This window comes from Marmota monax, unplaced genomic scaffold (assembly GCF_021218885.2).
Source record: "Marmota monax isolate L192 unplaced genomic scaffold, Marmota_monax_Labrador192_F-V1.1 WCK01_AAM20220418_F8-fsc00040, whole genome shotgun sequence".
NCBI classification, from domain to species: domain Eukaryota; kingdom Metazoa; phylum Chordata; class Mammalia; order Rodentia; family Sciuridae; genus Marmota; species Marmota monax.
The window spans coordinates 11,382,544-11,401,028 of record NW_026692782.1 but is presented as its reverse complement, the minus strand read 5'-3'; the positions used below and the strand labels follow the sequence as shown (position 1 = coordinate 11,401,028).

General features: G+C 60.8%; 2 protein-coding genes across 4 annotated transcripts; both read left to right on the top strand.

Moving 5' to 3' along the window:
- Positions 1–772: 772 nt before the first annotated feature.
- Positions 773–3,507, top strand: Hrurf (HR upstream open reading frame). The gene is made up of 2 exons (XM_046447864.2): positions 773–883; positions 3,058–3,507. The coding sequence occupies exon 2, from the start codon at positions 3,401–3,403 to the stop codon at positions 3,503–3,505; it is 105 nt and encodes a 34-aa protein (XP_046303820.1). The 5' UTR covers positions 773–883; positions 3,058–3,400; the 3' UTR covers positions 3,506–3,507.
- Positions 3,508–3,564: 57 nt separating this feature from the next.
- On the top strand, positions 3,565–18,284 carry Hr (HR lysine demethylase and nuclear receptor corepressor). Of its 3 annotated transcripts, none has more exons than XM_046447863.1 (19): positions 3,565–3,677; positions 4,918–5,567; positions 6,277–7,066; positions 8,369–8,519; positions 8,600–8,787; positions 10,096–10,263; positions 11,042–11,131; positions 11,294–11,409; positions 12,314–12,395; positions 12,909–13,072; positions 13,185–13,421; positions 13,590–13,755; positions 13,883–13,952; positions 14,161–14,291; positions 14,441–14,560; positions 14,857–14,972; positions 16,668–16,832; positions 17,243–17,371; positions 17,573–18,284. In XM_046447863.1, exons 2-19 carry the CDS (start codon positions 4,956–4,958, stop codon positions 17,633–17,635), a joined length of 3,558 nt encoding a protein of 1,185 aa, XP_046303819.1. In that variant the 5' UTR covers positions 3,565–3,677; positions 4,918–4,955; the 3' UTR covers positions 17,636–18,284. The 3 variants fall into 3 exon arrangements, with proteins under 3 accessions (XP_046303819.1, XP_046303817.1, XP_046303818.1); XM_046447861.2 differs by lacking the exon at positions 3,565–3,677 and adding an exon at positions 3,733–4,767; XM_046447862.2 differs by lacking the exon at positions 3,565–3,677 and adding an exon at positions 3,735–4,767 and having other exon boundaries at positions 10,099–10,263.
- Positions 18,285–18,485: the final 201 nt, after the last annotated feature.

Sequence of the window (18,485 nt, the reverse complement as noted above, 5' to 3'; positions counted from 1 at the left end):
CTCTTCTACCTCCTGCCTCAGCCCACCCTGTCCCTCTGGCCTGTGGCACCTCTGTGGCCTGGTCCCCTTCCCTGCTCCATGTCACAGCTCACTGGCCCACTCGCTGTGTCTTAGCAGTCACTGCAGCAAGCTCGGCCTCTACACCCAGGCAGCCTCCGCCCAGGTTGAGCAGGGGAGTCCTGGTGGGCACCAGCCTCCACCAAGGGATAGCGGGGACGAGCACTCAGCCTCTGCGCCCATCCCCCACCGGCACCAGGGCCTGGGGGACCGAGGAGCTGGGGAGGGGGTCAAAACCTGGGCAGAAGGAGGATGCCCACTGCCGGGGGTCCTGGGCTCCAGAGCTGGTGTCGCTGGGCATGAAGGTCCTGAGCCCTGGGGCAGAATGGAGGTTCATTTGGGGGGTGGGTGTTGGAGGAAGGAGGAGGGCCCCAGAAGAGGAATTAGGTCAAGGATGTGGGTGGGTGGGTGAGAGGGGGGTGGCCTCTGCCACTGAGCTTCCTCCTGGCTCCCAGAGCATCTCCACACTTCCCTTCCCCTTCCCCTCCCCCCAGGTCCTGGGAGAATTCTCCCGCAGCCCCCTCCCCCGGGCCCCCCACCCCAGACACTGCCACAGGGGTGGGGGGTGGGGGGCCGGCCTCAGCTGTCTGAAGGATGGAGGGGCTGGGGAAGCAGGGCTAGGTGCCCAGACGGCCGCGTGTGTGGGAGGGGATGTCCTCAGATGCCCTCCACCCGGCAGTCCCCGCTCTGACGTGGGTGCCCCCCCTCTCCCCGCCCGGATTAGTGGCAGCTTGGCCTGACTCTCCGGGGCTCCTTCCCCCGCCCTGCCTGCTGCCCACCCCTGGGCAGGGGGCTGCTCCACCGGAGGGGCACTGTGCTTGCCCAGGTAAGGGGCTCTGGGGTGGCCAAAGGGCAGCTGGCTGAGGCGCTGTGGTGGCTGTCAGCAGCAGTGTGTGTGTCAGCGTGACTGTCAGTGCGCGAGGGGTCGGTGTGGGCTGGGGCTGGGCCCACGGGTGTCTGGGGGAGCTGGTCAGCTTGCCGAGGTCCACGGTGCATGTGCTGGGTCGCTCTCCTTCTGTGTTTGTGTCTTTTTGTGGCTCCCCAGCTCTGCTCCATCCTCAGGCTCAGGACAGGCAGGCACAAGGACTGTGGCCTGTGGCATGGACTCTGAGGCAGGACGGGGAACTGGGTGGGGGTGGGAAAAGGGGTCCTTCCCCCAGCCCCACTCCCATCAGCCCCTGGGCATGCCAGGAGCCGGCCCAAGAGCCCTGGTCCAGTCCAAGGACTGTGACCTGACAAGACAGACATGGCCTCTGGGGGTGGGGAGGGGGCGTATCTGTTCTGATCCCCCAGGACAGTCCCATCCCCTTTGGGGATGAGAGCCCAAGCCAACCAGCCCTCAGGGCTCTGGACAGACCAAGCTCCCACTCTGGACTCTTCCAGGCCCCAAGCCACAGCTCTCTCCCCCCGGTTCTCCCACAAGCCTCTGCTTCTGAGGAGGCAGGCCAGAGGGACAGACGGGGACCACAGGCACCTCAGCCCACCATTTCAACCTGGAGCCAATCTGGAAGCAGGACGCCAAGTGCAGGGCCTTGGGTCCTAGTCCCTGTTAGACCCTCCGCCATCGACTCCCCTGGCACACTTAGGTCTGGCCGCCCCCAGGGGAGGTGGGGAAGGAGGGAGTGAGAATAACTCAGACATGTAAACAACCCCTACCAGCTCGCTCCGCCACAGAACCAGCCTCTGGGGGTGGCAAGGGGCTGGGGAATCCATGCAGACATGGCCCAAGTCCTGTCTAGTGCCCTCACCCCGGATCCCCTCTCCCAAGGACCCTTCCTCTTCTCTGCAACTGGTGAAAGGCTCCCTGTCTCTGCTCCAGTCTCTTAAGAAGAAGGTTCTGAGCTCCCCATGGCTCCCCTCTCCAGCCATGGTGGTGTTATAACCTAGGAGCAGGCTAGAGGCCTCGAGAACTCATCCCTTCCATGGGACAGGGGAGTGGGATGGGGGTGTCCCCTCTGTTTCAGGGTAGGTGAAGGCAGGCTGAGGATGGCTTCCATAGGCAGGGGAGTCCAGGGGCAGGAGGTGGGTGCCTGCGGGGAAGGGAAGCGCCCGTTGGGCGTGTGGGTTTCTGTGTGTGTCTGAATCTGTCTGTGTGTGTTTGAATCTGTCTGTTTGTGTCTGTGCTCTGGAACCACCCCCGCAGAGGAGCCGGGATGCTTCCTCGGGTGGAGGGTGCCCTGTTTGCCCATTTCCTCTCCTACTCGCTGCTCCCTCCCAGGAGCCACTCCCATAGGCTCCTCTCCAGCACCAGGCCTGGGAGCACTAGGAACACCAGGGATGCGGCTGACCCTACAAACCGGAGTGCCTGGTGTGATGGAGCCTCTCTGGTCCATCACTTCTCTGGGCACTTGGTGAAACCACGGCTCTTAGACTAGATATCAGTCCCTCTCTGACTTCTAAGGACAGCACTTTGTGCCATTTGGGCCTTGGGAGGGGGCTTGGGTGGGGGACAGTGAAGAGTAGCTTGGCCAGGTGAGGATGAGGTAGAGCAACACCAACCAGAGGGGTGTGCCCACGTGCCAGAGCTGGAGAGGACCGGGAGAGAGTGGTCCAGCAGGCACAGGCCCTGCTGGCGTGGGTCGGAGCGCCCATCGCTGACCCGTGAGAACCCGACTGCCCCTGCCAGCTCTGGCACTGCCCCCTCCCAGCCGCCCCGCCCAAACACCCCGGGGGGCACCCCGCCCCACCGTGGCCTGGTCCGGCCCCTCCCGCCCTTTGCTCCAGTTCCCGGGCTTGGCACCTATAGTGGGGGTGCTGCCCGCCTGCCAGGCTCCGGGGCCGGGCCCACGGGAGGGTGGGGCGGCTGGGAAGCTGGCACGCTGCCCCGGGGGAGCCTCTCTCGGCAGGCGCCCGGGTGCCGCGGGGGGAGGGGGGAACAAAGGGCTCATTCTCCCCGTGCGCAGCCGGTGGCATCGCCGGGGCGTTGGCGGAAGCCCCCGGGGCTCAGGAGGGGGCAGGCCCAGGCGGGGCCGCCGAATCACGGGCTCCTGTTTCCCGCAGGGTGCTGGAGGAGGAAACCGGCGGAGCAGCTTCCCCACTCTCAGTTGCGCGTCTGGCGATGGCGATCAGAGGTCCTGCTGCGCTCTCCGCCGCGCTCTCCCTCCATTAGCCGCGCTGCGCGGTGCTGCGCCCTCACTGGTGCCTCTCTCCTGGGTCACGGGATCGGCCTCCCCTTCCAGGCACGACCCCCTTCCCCAGCCCCTCGACCTTTCCCCCAACTCGGCCATCTCCGACCCGGGGCGCGCGTTCCCCCCGGCCCAGCTCCTTCTCTCCCTCCGGGGGCACCCGCTCCCTAGCCCCGGCCCGGCCCTCCCCAAGGCGCAGCACGGAGTCTCGGCGTCCCATGGCGCAACCCACGGCCTCGGCCCAGAAGCTGGTGCGGCCGATCCGCGCCGTGTGCCGCATCCTGCAGATCCCGGAGTCCGACCCCTCCAACCTGCGGCCCTAGAGCGCCCCCGCCGCCCGGGGGGAAAGAGAGCGCGAGCGCGCTGAGCAGAGAGCGGAGAACGCGTCTTCGCCCGTCGGCCGGGAGGCCCCGAGCCGGCCCATGGGGAGCGGGTGCCCGGCGCCGGCCAACAGGAGCGCCGCCGCCCGCGCCGCGCCCTGTCCGTGAAGCCCAGGTAAGCGCCGAGAGGGGGCGCCAGGGGGGCACCGCGGCATCCTAATGTCCGGGTACTCTCCCGGCGGGGGAATTCCGATCCGAGCCCGGGGCGCACGCAGGGAATGGGTTTTCCGTGCCCCTCTGGGCCGGGCCACACATCGAAAAGTTAGGATGCTCCCTGTTAGGGGCTGGGCCGATGGGAGCGGCGGCTCCGGAGAGCCCAGGCGCCCTGTGCCACAGGTCCTCATCTCCCTTGCTGGGCTTCCACCCGCCGGCCGAAAGAATTGCGCTAAGAGAGTGCTGCCGCTCTGGTGCCACCTGTCATCCTGGTCCCTCGCACACACGTTCAATTTTCCCTCCCTTGCCTCTCTCTCTGGGGCCCAGCCCGCTTTCCCCGCCTCTTTCCCTCCCCCCTGCCAGGCTGCAGTTACCAGCGGCACCCCGGCGCTGGCCTTGCTGGCTGAGCTAGGGCAGCTTTAACCAGCCCTGCCCCAACCTCTTAATCCCCTATCTTCTGCTGGCTCACTCTTCCCCAGCCCAGCCACCACAGATCCTAGCCACCAGGCAGTGGTCCTGGGGCTCTGCTGGAGAAAGCCAAGGAACTGGAGCCTCGGAAGGCAGATTCAGGGCTGCCCAGGTGGAGGGAGACTGCAGCGAGCAGCCCTGGCTACCTGCCCTTCCCAGTGACTCCAGTCTACCGAGTCCCAGTCCTGTCTAGCTGGGGCTGGAGGCGGAGGCTGGCAAGCAGCACCCCCAAAACCACAAGCTGCAGTTTGGGAAGAGTTCCCTGAAACCTAAGCCCCATTTTATCCCAGGGCATGCTGAGGCTTAGAGGAACAACAAGACTTGCCCAAGGTCACACAGCAGGTGACGATGGTCTGTCCTCCTGCCTTCCACAGAGTTGAACTTTTGGGTTCTTGCTCCCTGTTCTTCTCCAGGGCTCATGATCAGATTTCTGGCTCTGTGAGGCCAGAACACGTCACCCTAGAAATGGTAGTTTCTGCTGAACTTGGCCCCTCAAATTCAGGTGGGGACCAGAATCTGGGGGAAGGAGTGAGCTCCCCATGCTGGGGCATCGCACCCAGACATGATCCTTCAGGCCACACATGGTAGGTTGCATGGTGCCCAGCTGTGGACTGGTACTTGCCTTACTGGTCTGAGCCACTTCGGTGCTGCCAGGGCGGTGCCTGCTCTGTGCCAGAGGTAAATTGCTTGGGGCTTGTGCCCAAGGAACTCATGCTTTGGTGATAATGCTTTAGGGACCTCCCTGGGAGAGCCCCATGAGGGCAGGAGAGTGATGGAGAGCACGCCCAGCTTCCTGAAGGACACCCCAGCCTGGGAGAAGACAGCCCCTGAGAACGGCATCGTGGGACAGGAGCCTGGTACTCCACCGCGGGATAGCCTGCGCCATGGGGCACTGTGCCTGGGAGAGCCCGCTCCCTTCTGGAGGGGCATCCTGAGTACCCCAGACTCCTGGTTTCCTCCTGGCTTCCCCCAGGGCCCCAAGGACACGCTCCCACTGGTGGAGGGTGAGGGCCCCCGGAATGGGGAGAAGAAGGCCAGCTGGCTGGGCAGCAAGGAAGGACTGCGCTGGAAAGAGGCGATGCTGGCCCATCCACTAGCTTTTTGCGGGCCAGCATGCCCACCTCGCTATGGCCCCTTTATTCCTGAGCATAGCGGTGGCCATCCCAAGAGTGACCCTGTGGCCTTCCGACCTGTGCACTGTCCTTTCCTGCTGGAGACCAAGATCCTGGAGCGAGCTCCCTTCTGGGTGCCCACCTGCTTGCCGCCCTACTTAGTATCCAGTCTGCCCCCAGAGCGTCCATGTGACTGGCCCTTGGCCCCACCCCCCTGGGTGTACTCCGGGGGCCAGCCCAAAGTGCCCTCCGCCTTCAGCTTAGGCAGCAAGGTGAGTGCAGGAGCAGAGGGTAGTCACCTGGGGCTCAGGACACACAATATACTTAATGATACCACTCTGCCGGTCCATCTGATGACCTGGAGGAGTCCAAAGTTGTCCCCTGGAGTCAGCCCGTGCAACCAGCTGCCCCCGGCCCCAGCAGCTCGTCTTACTGGCCCTCCTTTGCCCTCAGGCTTCTGCAGCCGCTGACTTCCCCTTTGCCCACCCAGGCCAAGGCCTTGGAAACCCTGCCCTTCATATGCGTGGCCTTGTCCTGGGGTGCAGGATAGGCAAGGTCTCTCTGTATCTAGGAACGGGATATGCTGGGACCTCATAACTTGTACCTAAGGTTTCTCACCCATAGGCAACCCCATGCCCAGATTAAGATTTTAAAATACTTAAAAACTAATATGGGTCAAGGCACCAAATCACCTAAATAGGTCCTGGATGCCCTTTGGCAGGGTCAGCCATGAGCTGACATTAGTTGTTGGATTGTGGTGAAGTCTGAGAAATCCCAGAGGAGGCTCTAGGGGGATCCCAGGGCAACGAGGAACCACTCAGGGGACCCTGGGCAGTGCCATTGATCACCCGATTGGTGAGCTGTTCGGTGGTTTCACAGCAGCAGTATTTTGTTCATGACAACTGCTGCTGTTGGTCCTGCCTGTCCTTTTAAACCCTGGGAACCAAGCCAGCACTAACTGAACTCTTTCTCCACTCTCAGGGCTTTTATCACAAGGATCCGAGCACTCTCAGGGTGGCAAAGGAACCCGTGGCCACGTTGGAACCTGGCCTGCTGGGCTCAGCCCCTGGTGGACACCTCCAGAGAGCCCGAGAGGCAGAAGGCCCTTCACTGCCCCAGAGGGATGGGGAGACCGGAGCTGACAGGCAGCAGACTCTCTGCCCACGTTTCCTGGGGCATCCAGACACTATTCCCCCGCCCCACTGGCCCACTTATCCCACAGGCCTGGTTCATACTCTTGGCAACGTCTGGGCTATACCAGGCAGTGGCAGCCTTGGGTACCCCCTGGGGCCACCAGCCACCCCAAGGTGCCCCTCTCCTGGGCCTCCTACCACCCAGGGGGGCTGTTGCTCATCCCACCCACCCGCTAGAGAGGGGGATCTTGGTTCTTGTGGGAAGTGCCAGGAGAGCCTGGAGGGGGGTACCAGTGGGCCCCACGCATCCAGAGAGGCTGTGAACAAGGTGCCTGGTCCCAGGGCCTGCCCCCCAAGCCACCACACCAAGCTGAAGAAGACATGGCTCACACGGCACTCGGAGCAGTTTGGGTGTCCAGGCGACTGTCCTGGGGATGAGAAGAGCTCAGCTGCCCGGCTCCGGGCCCTCAAGAGGGCAGGCAGCCCTGAGGTCCAGGGAGCAGCAGGCGGCCCCACCCCCAAACGTCCACCTGACCCTTTCCCAGGCACCACGGGGCAGGGGACTGGAGTGTGGCAGGAGGTGCTGGACACATCAATAGGGAGCAAGGCAGAGGCAGAACAGCTGGAGGAACAGAAAGGTAAGGGGTGGTGGAGGCTCCGTGGCCTGACTGGGGAGCAAGCAGCAGCAGGGCTGGGGCTCTGCAGGGGACAAGGTCCATAGGTGCTTTAAGGCTGGACTACACCCAGCTGTCAGGTTTCCTGCCTCAGTGTCTGTGGCTCTCTGGGGCTTCTCAGCATCTACAGCCAGAGCCTTCCGCCTTCCAGTCAATGGTTTCCATCTCCCTGTCTCCTGCCAAGCCGTGGTGTGTTGATGGCAGCATGGGCTTTGGGTTCAAAGTGCTTGCTTCCTGACTTTACTGATCAGTAGCTGTGTGACCCTGGGTAAATAACTTCACCTTTCTGGGCCTCAGTTGTGTCATCTATAAAATGGGGATAAAGATGTGTCTACCTCACGAAGCCTGCTGCAAGGATTAAATACTATAATAATCCACATCAAGGGCATGATAGAATTGGTGGCTCTTAATAAACAATCAATGTTCATGGCTATGATTATTTGTGCCACAAATCCTGGATTGGCGTCACCTGTCCGGAAGGATCCCTGTCCTGCCTGTTGGCCAGCTGGACCATGGAGGCTCAGCTTGAACTCTTCACTGTTAGGACCTTGGGCACATCCTGGACGCTGCCGTTACACTGTGTCCTTCACAGAGGGTTCCGGCGCTGCTGGCCTGGCCTCAGTTCTTTAGGATCCCCTACTTTCTCCGCCTTCTGGACTATTTGGTGTGGATCAGGACTGTCTGTGGCCTTGAACAAGTACCTCCGCGCCCGGCCCGGGTCTGTCTGCACCCCCCCAGGCCTCGTCTGGCCTGGGAAGTGGTTGGCCTCCTCGCCTTCTTGGGTTACTGCACCTGTGGCCTGTGTTGAAACCCTCCAGCCTTCTCACTTTCCGGCGCCCTCCATCGTCTGTCTGCGTTGGGATTGTCTCCTCGCGCTGTCACTCGGCCAGCCGTATCACTTAAACCCTCGTGGAGCTAGCCAGATTCGACACTGGAAGGATCCCGCACTTGTGTGAGGACCGTCGCTCCAGTTGCCCAAAGCCTTGGGCCCGACACCAGACACCCCTTCCCTCAGCTTCCGTCCATGCCAGGGCATGAGAGGCCAAGTCAGGAAGAAGGACAGAGGAGGGCAGGCCACTGCTCAGCCTCGTGTGTGGACCTTTTGGCTCCCTGGCCCGCTCTTGCTGGTTCTGAATTAGGCCTCACAGGCCTGGGGCAAGGAAGGGACTGGACTGTATGCGTGGACAGGGTGGGTGCTGAAACGGGGCTAGGGTTGGCCTGAGCCCCAGAACCCCAAACTCCTGACCAGCTGCATTGTTTCCTTAGGATCCCGAGACGGCAGGACCAGCCTCAAGGACCCTGGGCTTCAGGACATACCTTGCCCGTCTCTGTCAACGGGCATCGCTCAATGCCAAAGCTGTGCCCAGGCAGCTGGAGAGGTGGGTGGGCCGACCTGCCACTCCCAGCGAGCACAGAGGTGAGCCTGGCCCTGGCCTCCCCAGCATCCCCTCCTCTGGCCCGGGGCTCCCTCCTCACGGGCTTCTGCCTGGTCTGCAGATTGCCTCTGGGAGGGGAGCAGCCCGAGGAAGAAGACTCCCTGCGCAGCCCTGAGGAGGGTGGAGGGTCTGGCCTGGAAGCTGGACTCAGCATGGGCCTCGCCAAGCACCTGCTGAGTGGTTTGGGGGACCGACTGTGCCGCCTGCTGCGGAGAGAGCGGGAGGCCCTGGCCTGGGCGCAGCGTGAGGGTGAGCTGGACCTCCCTTCCTTCCATCCCCCACCCCCGCCGTGGCTTCCTAAGCCTGCTGTGACCTCAGAAGAGCTCCTGCCTCGTCTGTCCTTATTTCTGAGTCCGTCTCTTAGTCAACGCTGAGGTTTCTGGCTTGGGTGGGGGATGCTGGGAAGTGTAAATCCTGGTCCAGCCCAATTCCCAGAGAGCCTCAGGGCTTGTGGGGAAAACAAGGCCAAGTACAAGTGTCTGCAGGAACCCTGGGAGGCGGGCCGGGAGGCTTCCTGGGGTGGTGAGGCTCATGGGCCCAGGAGGCTGGTGGGATTCAGGCTGGTGATCAAGACTGGAGGGCGCCTGGTGGAGTTCTAGGCTCAGGCTGTCCCTCCAGCCCACCTCTCACAGCACCAGAGTGGTCTTTGTAATCACGCAGCCCTGGGCCCGCCCGTCACTGGAAGGGGTGTTTGTAGAGATCATTTGTGGCTCCTCTTGCCCCAGAAAGGGCCAGCACCCCATGTTTTCTTCAGCGGGCCACTGTCTGCTCCTGTTGGCTCCTATTGTTCCCAGGCTGGATTCCCAGCATGCACACCCATCCCTCCTTCCCTTCCCGGATCACCCGAGCCGTCCACCCCCTGGGGCCTTGACACTGGCAGTTCCCTCGTCTGGAGTACCCTGCCCCTCCCTTCCTACCTGGTGCATGAAGACTTACTCATACTTTGGGGCCCACTCCTGGAGCTGCCCCACCACACCTTCCTTGTGGTGCCTAGTCACCTTGTGTCAGCGGGTCCATCTCGCCGCCTGGAGTGTGAATGCTGGGAGGGCAGGGGCCCAGTGCGGAGCAGCCTGGAGTCCCCAACCTGTCAATCATGGCTTAATCTGAAATTTTGCTCTTAAAAAAAAATCCACTCCTTTGGGTAAAGACAGATGTGGCCTCTTAAGATTTCCTCTTCAAAAGAAAATACAGTGTCCCCTGAAGGAAAGGCCACTGGAGCAGTGACCGTGTCTGTTTCTGGTAGCAAGCAGGGCTGGGAGGCAGGGAGCGGGGCTGAAGGCACGTGCTGGAAGTGGCATGGATTATTCATTCAGAGGGTCCCCGGGGCAGGCCTGGGAAGCTAGGGCCATGGCTGGGGGGGTGGCCTTGTCTGAGGGGGTGGTTCCTGCAGGGATGTTCTTGTCAGGGACTGCTAAGTTGGGGGGAATCAAGGGGACTGTCTCCCTCCTCCAGGTGGAAACCGCTCCCTGCTTCTCCCCCCTCTGCCTGGAGGCTTCCCATACGAAGCTGAAAGGACATCGCCTTCAGTCCCCTGACCCTGATCTCTCCTGTGGTCAGCAGGCTTGGGGCCAGCCGTGACCAAGGAAAGCCTGGGTATCCCACGCTGCTGTAGCCGTTGCCACCATGGACTCTTCAACACCCACTGGAGATGCCCCCGCTGCAGCCACCGGCTGTGTGTGGCCTGTGGTCGCCTGTCCGGTGCTGGGAGGGCCCGGGACAAAGCAGGTAGGGAGGGGCCCAGGGGCTGGGGGTGGGTGGTGGGTGGGCGGGGAGGGAGGCCCTGTGGGCCTGCTCTAGGGTGTGTGGCCATTTCCTGGCTGCCTCTCTCCAAAGAGCCTCCCTGCCCCGCCCAGCCCTGGCCTGAGCCACTGAGGCTCATTGCCCCTTAGAGCAGAACTTTCCCTCTCCCCAGATCAAGGGCCATGCCTGTATCCTTGCCCACCCTTAAGAGAAGTCGGGTGCCTACTCTATGCCTCCCATTTTGCTCAGCTTGCATCTTTTTAAACCTGTTGTAACACTGTGAGGTGGGTATTTTTGCCTCCGTTTTCCAGATAAGAAAAACTCAGAAAGGTTAAGTGATTTGCCCAAGACCGAGCAGCTAGTAAGTGTTAAGGCCAGCATTTAGACTTAGATCTTCTGACTCTATCCGTTCTTTTCATGATTCTCAGTTTTCATTTCCTTGCCTCAACCCAATCACCTGAGGTCTTGAAGTTTCTCGGTGTTCCAAGAGATATGGCTAAAAAAATTTCCAGAATCAGAAACGTTCTGGAACATTCTCTCCCACATGACCACTTTGAGCTGTTGCAAAGATGCATATGAAAGCCTCTGCTTTCGGCAGGCAGAGAATCCTATGACACTGTGTGCCCAAGTTTCCCAGAAAGCAACAAGCTTTATGGCTTGTTGAGCCCCTGATTTCATATCATGTCCTTGGCCTTCTTCCTTGACCTTAACCCATGGTTACCTTGCTTTCTGGACCTGCAGTGTCTCCCTTCCCACCCCACAGGCTCTCCGGAGCAGTCCACGGAGGAGTGTGCCCAGGAGGCTGGGCACGCTGCCTGTTCTCTGATGCTGACCCAGTTTGTCTCTAGCCAGGGTGAGCCATCATGGAGGGGTGGAGCGTGGAGTGGGTGGGTCCTGAGGGAGACCAGCTTCCTGTCTGGTTGTCCCTCACCCTGGTGCCATGTCCTTCCCATTGCTGAGGCCAAGCTGCTGGTCTGCACTCCCCCCAACCTCCTACTCTCCTCTCTACCCCCAGTGTTGACCCAACTGAGCACTGCAATGCACCAGGTCTGGGTCAAGTTCGACATCCGGGGGCATTGCCCCTGCCAAACTGATGCCCGGGTGTGGGCCACTGCAGATGGGGGCCAGCAGGTAAGAACCAGGGCATGGCTCACCTCACAAAGACTAACAGTAGGCCCCAGGGTGGGGTAAGTGTGCCTGCGAGTGACTGACCTTTGCAAGGGGTTTGGCCCTTCTCTCTTGATGGGGATGAAGAGGGACTCGGAAGCCAATGGGACTGGGCTACTTCCCTACTTCGCCTGGGGATTAGCATCCCAGCAGTGAGCGCCAGCATCTGGTGCCTTACCTCTACACCCACCTCACTCCCTGCCTGCATCGAGTCCTCTTCCTGTTCACGCTTCTTTTTTAAAAATTTTGTTGTTGTTGTTGTTGTTGTTGTAGATGGACACAATATCTTTATTTTTATTCGTTTATTTTTATGTGGTGCTGAGGATCGAACCCAGGGCCTCACATGTGCGAGGCAAGCTCTCTGCCACTGAGCCCCAGCCCCAGCCCCCCAGTTCACGATGCTTCTAGTTCAGTTTTCCCAGCACCAAGTGCAGCAGGTGCTCAGCATGGTACAAAGTTTTTATGAAGTTCATGTTTTTTATGATAAAACTTATCCATTCAAGAAATAGTTCTCTAAGCGTGTTTTGTGTATCAGACCCCGTGCCACATACTCCTGTGGAAATTTGGGAAAGTACAAAGCATGAGGAAGAAAACGATAATGACCTCACATGCCACCATAAACATTTTGACATATTTCTTTCCAGTCCTTTGTCAATATTTTTATTTGCATTTATGTTCTTGTACTTTAAATCATACTGTAAGGAGAAGTCCATGAGTAGCTGCTTCTCTCCTTACATTATGTCCTGTAATACTTTACTCCTGTAAACACAATTTGGGGACTTACAGGAGTCCATCATTAATTCTTGTGGGTTGAGTTGAGTTGTAGCTGCTGTTTTAAAAATCTCTGGTTGCACTGGGGGTTTAACAGAAGGAGCCCACAGAGAAAACTCCCTCAACTCCACGACCTTCCTGCAATGGGGACCTCAACAGGACCAAGGACATCAAAGAGGGTGAGCGGCTCCCCACCCCCCCTTGGACAGAGTGATGCAGTGAGACAGCAGGCAGCAGAAATGTCCAGGAACAATCTGCAATTGCTTTAGAAAACAGCCACCCCTACTGGGCATGGCAACATCCTGGTAATCCTAGCAACTCGGGAGGCTGAGTCAGGAGGATCACAAGTTTGAAGACAGCCTCAGCAACTGAGTGAGGCTCTGTATCAAAATAAAATGTAAAAAGGGTGGGATGTAGCTCAATGGTAAAGCACCCCTGGTTCAATCCCCAGTACCCACCCCCCCAAAACAAGAAAGAAAGCAGCCTCCCACCCCCACTCCCAGTAATGCCCATCACTCTGCTCGAGATGGGTCTCCCAGCCTCTTCTCCAGTCAGACTCTGGTTCTAGGCCCCCCTTTCAAGAGGCTCTGGAGCTGCCTGTGGCAGAAGGTCATGGTGGGAGGCACGAGCAGAGTTGGCACGGGGGATGTTGGTGAGGAGAGCAGACACATTGCTATTTTCTTTCCCAACAGAGACCCCAGACTCCACTGAGACCCCAACAGAGGACCGGGCCAGCCGAGGGCCCCTGCCTTGTCCCTCTCTCTGTGAACTGCTGGCCTCGACTGCTGTCAAACTCTGCCTGGGACACGAGCGGATCCACATGGCCTTTGCCCCTGTTACTCCGGCCCTGCCCAGTGTGAGCCAGGGCACGGAGGGAGGGCTGGGAGCCTGGGACCAGAGACTGGGCTGCCTCCCTGTGGGGCCGACAGGTCCTGAGCCCTCCTGCCCTGTTCCCTCCCTGCCCCCAGGATGACCGCATCACCAACATCCTGGACAGTATCATCGCGCAAGTGGTGGAACGCAAGATCCAGGAGAAAGCCCTGGGGCCGGGCCTCCGAGCAGGGCCAGGCCTGCGCAAGGGCCTGAGCCTGCCCCTCTCACCAGTGAGGCCGCGGCTGCAGCCCCCGGGGGCCTTGCTGTGGCTCCAGGAGCCCAGGCCTCGGCGGGGTTTCCACCTCTTCCAGGAGCACTGGAGGCAGGGCCAGGTGAGTGTCGGCCTCTCCCCTCAGGCCCTCCGGGCCTCGCCCGCCTGCAGGCCCCCATCCCTAGGCCCACTGTCCCCTTGCACCTCCGGGTTGCCCTGGAGCTGCCAGTGCTCCTGGAGGGCTGCCTCTCATCCTCCCCGCGCCCTGCCTTCCTCCCTCCCTCTGCAGCCCGTGTTGGTGTCAGGGATTCAGAGAACACTGCGAGGCCACCTGTGGGACGTGGGGGCGCTGGGGGCGCTTGGAGGCCAGGTGCAGACACTGACTCCCCGAGGTCCCCCCAAGCCCACCAGCCTGGACAGCACAGCCTTCTGGGAGGGATTTTCTCAGCCCGAGAGTAAGTATTCCTGATGTGGGGTGGCGGGCAGTGGGGCCCTGCACAGGGGCTGCACCCATGTGTTGCTGTCCCTGGGACCCGAGGGCCAGCTCCTCCGAGGCCAGCGCCACTCTGTCTTCTCCCCTAGTGCGCCCCAAGTCAGACGAGGGCTCTGTCCTCCTGCTGCACCGAGCTCTGGGAGATGAGGACACCAGCAGGTGTGCGGGATCCCAAGGGCCAGCCCTGTCTTCTCCCCCACCATCTGTCCCTTATCCACCCACCCCTCCTTCAACACCCCCACCGTCCCCTGGGACCTCATTGCTCCCAGCTTGCCCTCTGGGAGTCATTCAGTGTGGTGGTGGGGTGTCTAGTGGGGCCTCTGGCACTTGGGTTGGACCTGCTGAGCGCAAAGCCCGCTGCCCACAGGGTGGAGAACCTCGCCTCCAGCCTGCCCCTCCCCGAGTACTGTGCCCACCGCGGGAAACTCAACCTGGCTTCCTACCTCCCACCCGGCCTTGCCCTGCATCTGCTGGAGCCCCAGCTCTGGGCGGCTCATGGTGAGTGCAGTGCCCTGCCTGTCCTGGCCACTCCCTACCCTCACCTTGTATCTGCCATCTTGGGGTACACTGGTGTCTGTGCCAAGGTCCTGAGGCCCATAGTGCTCTTTTATTCTGTTCCAAACCATCCATTCTCTGTCTCCACACAGGCGTGAGCTCACACCGTGGACATCTGGGGACCAAGAACCTCTGTGTGGAGGTGGCTGACCTGGTCAGCATCCTGGTTCATGCAGAGGCACCACTTCCTGCTTGGCACCGGGCACAGAAAGGTGGGTCAGTCAGGTGCCTTGGCACATGCTGTACTCCCAGTTACTTGAGAGGCTGAGGCAGGAGGATCACAACGTAGTGAGACCAGTCTCAGAAGGGTTTGGGTATAGCTCAGTGGCACTTCCTATCATGTGAGAGGCCCTGGTTTCAACTCCCAGCAACTTTTTTTTAAAAAGGAAAGAAAAGAAAGAAAAAAAGAGGCGGCTCTTGGGCTGGGGACAGGACGAGGGACAAGCTAGTGACTAAAGTGTCGGTCTCCTCCTGCTCTGGGCCCACCTGAGCCATCATTCCCCTGCAGATTTCCTTTCAGGCTTGGACGGGGAGGGGCTCTGGTCTCCCGGTAGCCAGGTGAGCACCGTGTGGCACGTGTTCCGGGCACAGGACGCCCAGCGCATCCGCCGCTTTCTCCAGATGGTGAGGAGGGAAGCTGGGAGCTTGTCTTGTGTACCCCGTGCCCGTCTCTTGTGCTTGCTCCCCACCCCAGCCCCCACGGGGAGCTGGCCTGCCCCAGTCATTCAAACAGGTACAGAGAAGGCAGACGAGGACCCCCATTCTGTGGAGGGGCTCCAAAGGAGAAGGTGGTGTGACAGGAGAGCAGGGACCTACTGATGTAGGCTGGGCATTGTGCTACGGGCCTTGGGTACCTTAATGTCCGCCCATTACTCTCCCCCTGCCCTGACTCATTTTGTAGACAGGAAATGGAGGCTCACGGTGAAGCTGAGCTCTGAGCTTCGGTCGGCTCCGACCCAGGTCACCTCTCTGCTCCTCCTGGGCCAGCGGCCTCCCTTTCCTGGGCTCTGGGGCAGGGTGAGCCTGGCAGAGGCTAAGGGGAGCCCTGGTGCTCCCCTTTTATGGCTCCACCAGGAAATGAGAAGAGACTGCCCAAGGGAGGTCTAGCCAGGTAGAGAGCCGGGGGCGGTAGACCAGGGGCAGGTAGAGGAGAGACCCAGCCCGGACAGGGGCCTCATGGCTGCAGAGTCCAGCTGGGCCCCAGTTATCCTGGAGAAAAGACTTCCACAAAGTGTCACTCCTCTGAGGCACACACAGACACGCAGAGGCCAAGGGGGTGTTGTCCACCACGTCCTGCACACCTCTGCAGAGGCACACACTGATGCTGGGACACCCAGAAGGGAGCAGACAGAGGCACCCGTCATAAACAGATGGCCTCGTCTGGCCAGGGTGTGGCTGGCTGTGGGCAGTCCTGAATGGCCCAACACGATGATTCATGGGAGAGGTCTAAGAGGGGACGTTCTCACTGGGTGGCCTGGGAACACACAGCTCTGGCCCCAGGATGGACTTGGATCTCTTGGCAAGGACATTTTGGCACCTGGCTGGCACTCTCTAGGGTCTAGTCTGGTTCACCAGTCTTCCCCTCCCCACCTCAGCCCAGTCCGGTAGCTCTAAGCCCAGGGATGATGGCTGAGGTCCTAGCTGAAGGGGGTGGATCTAGCTGGTGGCCAGTTGGAGCATGATGCTGGCGTTCACCTCAGCAGGTGTTCCCTGGGCACCTCCTCCTGCGGCCTCCACGAGTCCCTGCCTGCCCCAGGAGCTCTGGTTGGGCTGGTGTCGGCCCCCATAGCAGTTCCTGCCGCAGAGGCCCTGGTCTGAGCAGGCAAGCCTGTCCACCCACTGAGAATCAGAACCTCTGTGCGGCCTTGCGCTTCTGGATCCAGGATCTCAGGACGCGTTGGGTGTTCTGTCCCCCACCTTAGCAGCCACTGCAGGCCAGTCACAGATGCCATGGTGTGGACCGTTGAGGAGGGGAGATTATGCAGGACATCTTGCTGGGTTTTGAAGAAAGGAGCACCATTGAGAGAGGACCAGGGACCAAGCCAGGGCCACAGAGGCTGGGAAAGGCAGCTGGCCCCAGGAAGGCAGGGATTAGACCCTCAACTCCAGCGTCCCTAATCCTTTCCTCTAAGCTCCTTCCAGCTGAATGTTTGCTGTGACACAGCCCCTTTCCTCCCATCCCGTGCCCTCTGCTGCCTGCCTCTCAAGATCTGACTGTCCCCGAGCTCCTGCACCCTGGCTTCTGTGAAGCCCATGTCCCCTTCCTCCCGCGGCCCCCTCCCTCTCACCTCTGGCTCATCTCCCCTTCTCTTCCCTAAGGTGTGCCCTGCCGAGGCAGGGACCCTGGAGCCCGGTGCCCCAGGCAGCTGCTACCTGGACGCGGGGCTTCGCCGGCGCCTGCGGGAGGAGTGGGGTGTGAACTGCTGGACCCTGTTGCAGGCTCCCGGAGAGGCCGTGCTGGTGCCCGCAGGGGCACCCCACCAGGTGCTTCCCCTGTGGGCAGGGCTCCGTGGGGAGATCAGGGGAGCAGAAGCAAGGGACAGAGAACCCCCAGGGTCACATAGCATTCTCTCCAGGCCCCAGAGCGAGAGGGCAGGAGCCATGGCCTGCAGTGGGGAGGAGGCGACGGAGAAGCTGTGGGGTCCTTGGGTCCTCAAGTCCAAGTGGGACACGCCCCAGAGGGGTGCTCTGGTCTTGGCCTCCTCAGTGGCCCTCGGGCATCCCTTTGGCCTGGTTTAGGACACCTGTTTACATGGTGCTGTATCCTTGTCCTCTCCTCTCTGAGAGTTGGGTGGGGTCATCAGAGGAAGTGGACCTCAGGGACTACAGAAGCAGGGACAGGATGCATGACCTTGAGCCTGCACTGACCCTCCTGCCCGCCCTCCCTGGCACAGGTGCAGGGCCTGGTGAGCACAGTCAGCGTCACCCAGCACTTCTTGTCCCCTGAGACCTCTGCCCTCTCTGCTCAGCTCTGTCACCAGGGAACCGGCCTGCCTCCAGACTGCCACCTGCTTTATGCCCAAGTGAGTGTGACCCTTGCCAGCAGGCTGGGTGTGCCGTCCAAACCCCCCTGGGGCACAGCTGTGGTGGACAGGCCAGGTCCGGCTCTGTGCCAGGCCAGAAGTCAGTCTGCCCGTGCAGAGAGAGGGTTTTCTCGGGGGGAGGGGGAGCTGTGGGCCCCGGAATGTGATTGAAAAATTCTTTGTCCTCTCTCTTTTTCCTAGATGGACTGGGCTGTGTTCCAAGCAGTGAAGGTGGCTGTGGGGACATTAGAGGAGGCTAAATAGGGGACATGGGGGTGGGGCAAGGTGGCAGGCAGGTAATCCAGGTGTCCACCTGGGTGCAGTTTCGCCAGGCACAGCTTCAGCCAGGGAAGGCGCCGGGGGAATTAGGGACTTTGGGTCAATCCCACAAACACCACTGTGGCCCCAGCAGGGTACCACTCCTCACCCTTGCCTGGGCCCTAACACCCACAACCACAGTGCCACCGAAGAAGCTCACACTTGCCCTTTGCAGGCTGGCACCTGCTTCACCCCTACGCCTCCTCCATGGTACCAGGCCCGTATTAAGGGTGACTGAGTCCCTTCAATCCCTGCGCCCCAGCACGGGAGACAAACAGCCCTTCTTTGGGGGACCTCGGGAATTGCTTCTGGCCTAAGCAACACTTCCTTCTGCTGCCTCGTGCCCTGCCACCCAGCCTCACCTGCAGTTCTGCTTATCACACCTGTGTCCCCCCTGGGCTCCGGGCAGCTCTTCCCACTTCGGGCATGCTGGACTAGGGGCCACCAAAATTCTTCCCTCCTGTCAGAAGAGCCGTGAAGTGTGGGGAGGAGATGGCATCAGGGCCTGCCTGGCTTGGCCGGAGAGGACACCCGTGATGCCACCCCTGCCCCCTCCTCCCACCTTCGTGATTTCCATTAAACTCTTGTTCTGTGACTGCTGCCAGTTGGTTGGCCCTGCTCCTGCAGGCCACGTGGCCTAGGGAGGGAGGGGAGACAAGGAAATGTGCTCTAGAGCAGAGGCCAAGAGGGGCAGGTGGGGACTGGGGACCCAGTGACAGGGACCTCAAATACCACTGCCTGCTTTTGTTCCGGGAGTCTGGGTTCCTGGAGCTTTCCGGGGAGCTGCCCCCTGAAA

Bases quoted from the DNA above. Each gene is read 5' to 3' on its own strand.
- Hrurf (XM_046447864.2), top strand. From the start codon at position 3,401: ATGGCGCAACCCACGGCCTCGGCCCAGAAGCTGGTGCGGCCGATCCGC.
- Hr (XM_046447861.2), top strand. From the start codon at position 4,746: ATGATCCTTCAGGCCACACATG. The intron at 8,788-10,095 runs GTGAGCTGGACC...TCCTGTGGTCAG, and splicing joins GGCCTGGGCGCAGCGTGAGG to CAGGCTTGGGGCCAGCCGTG. The intron at 13,073-13,184 runs GTGAGCCAGGGC...CCCTGCCCCCAG, and splicing joins TTACTCCGGCCCTGCCCAGT to GATGACCGCATCACCAACAT.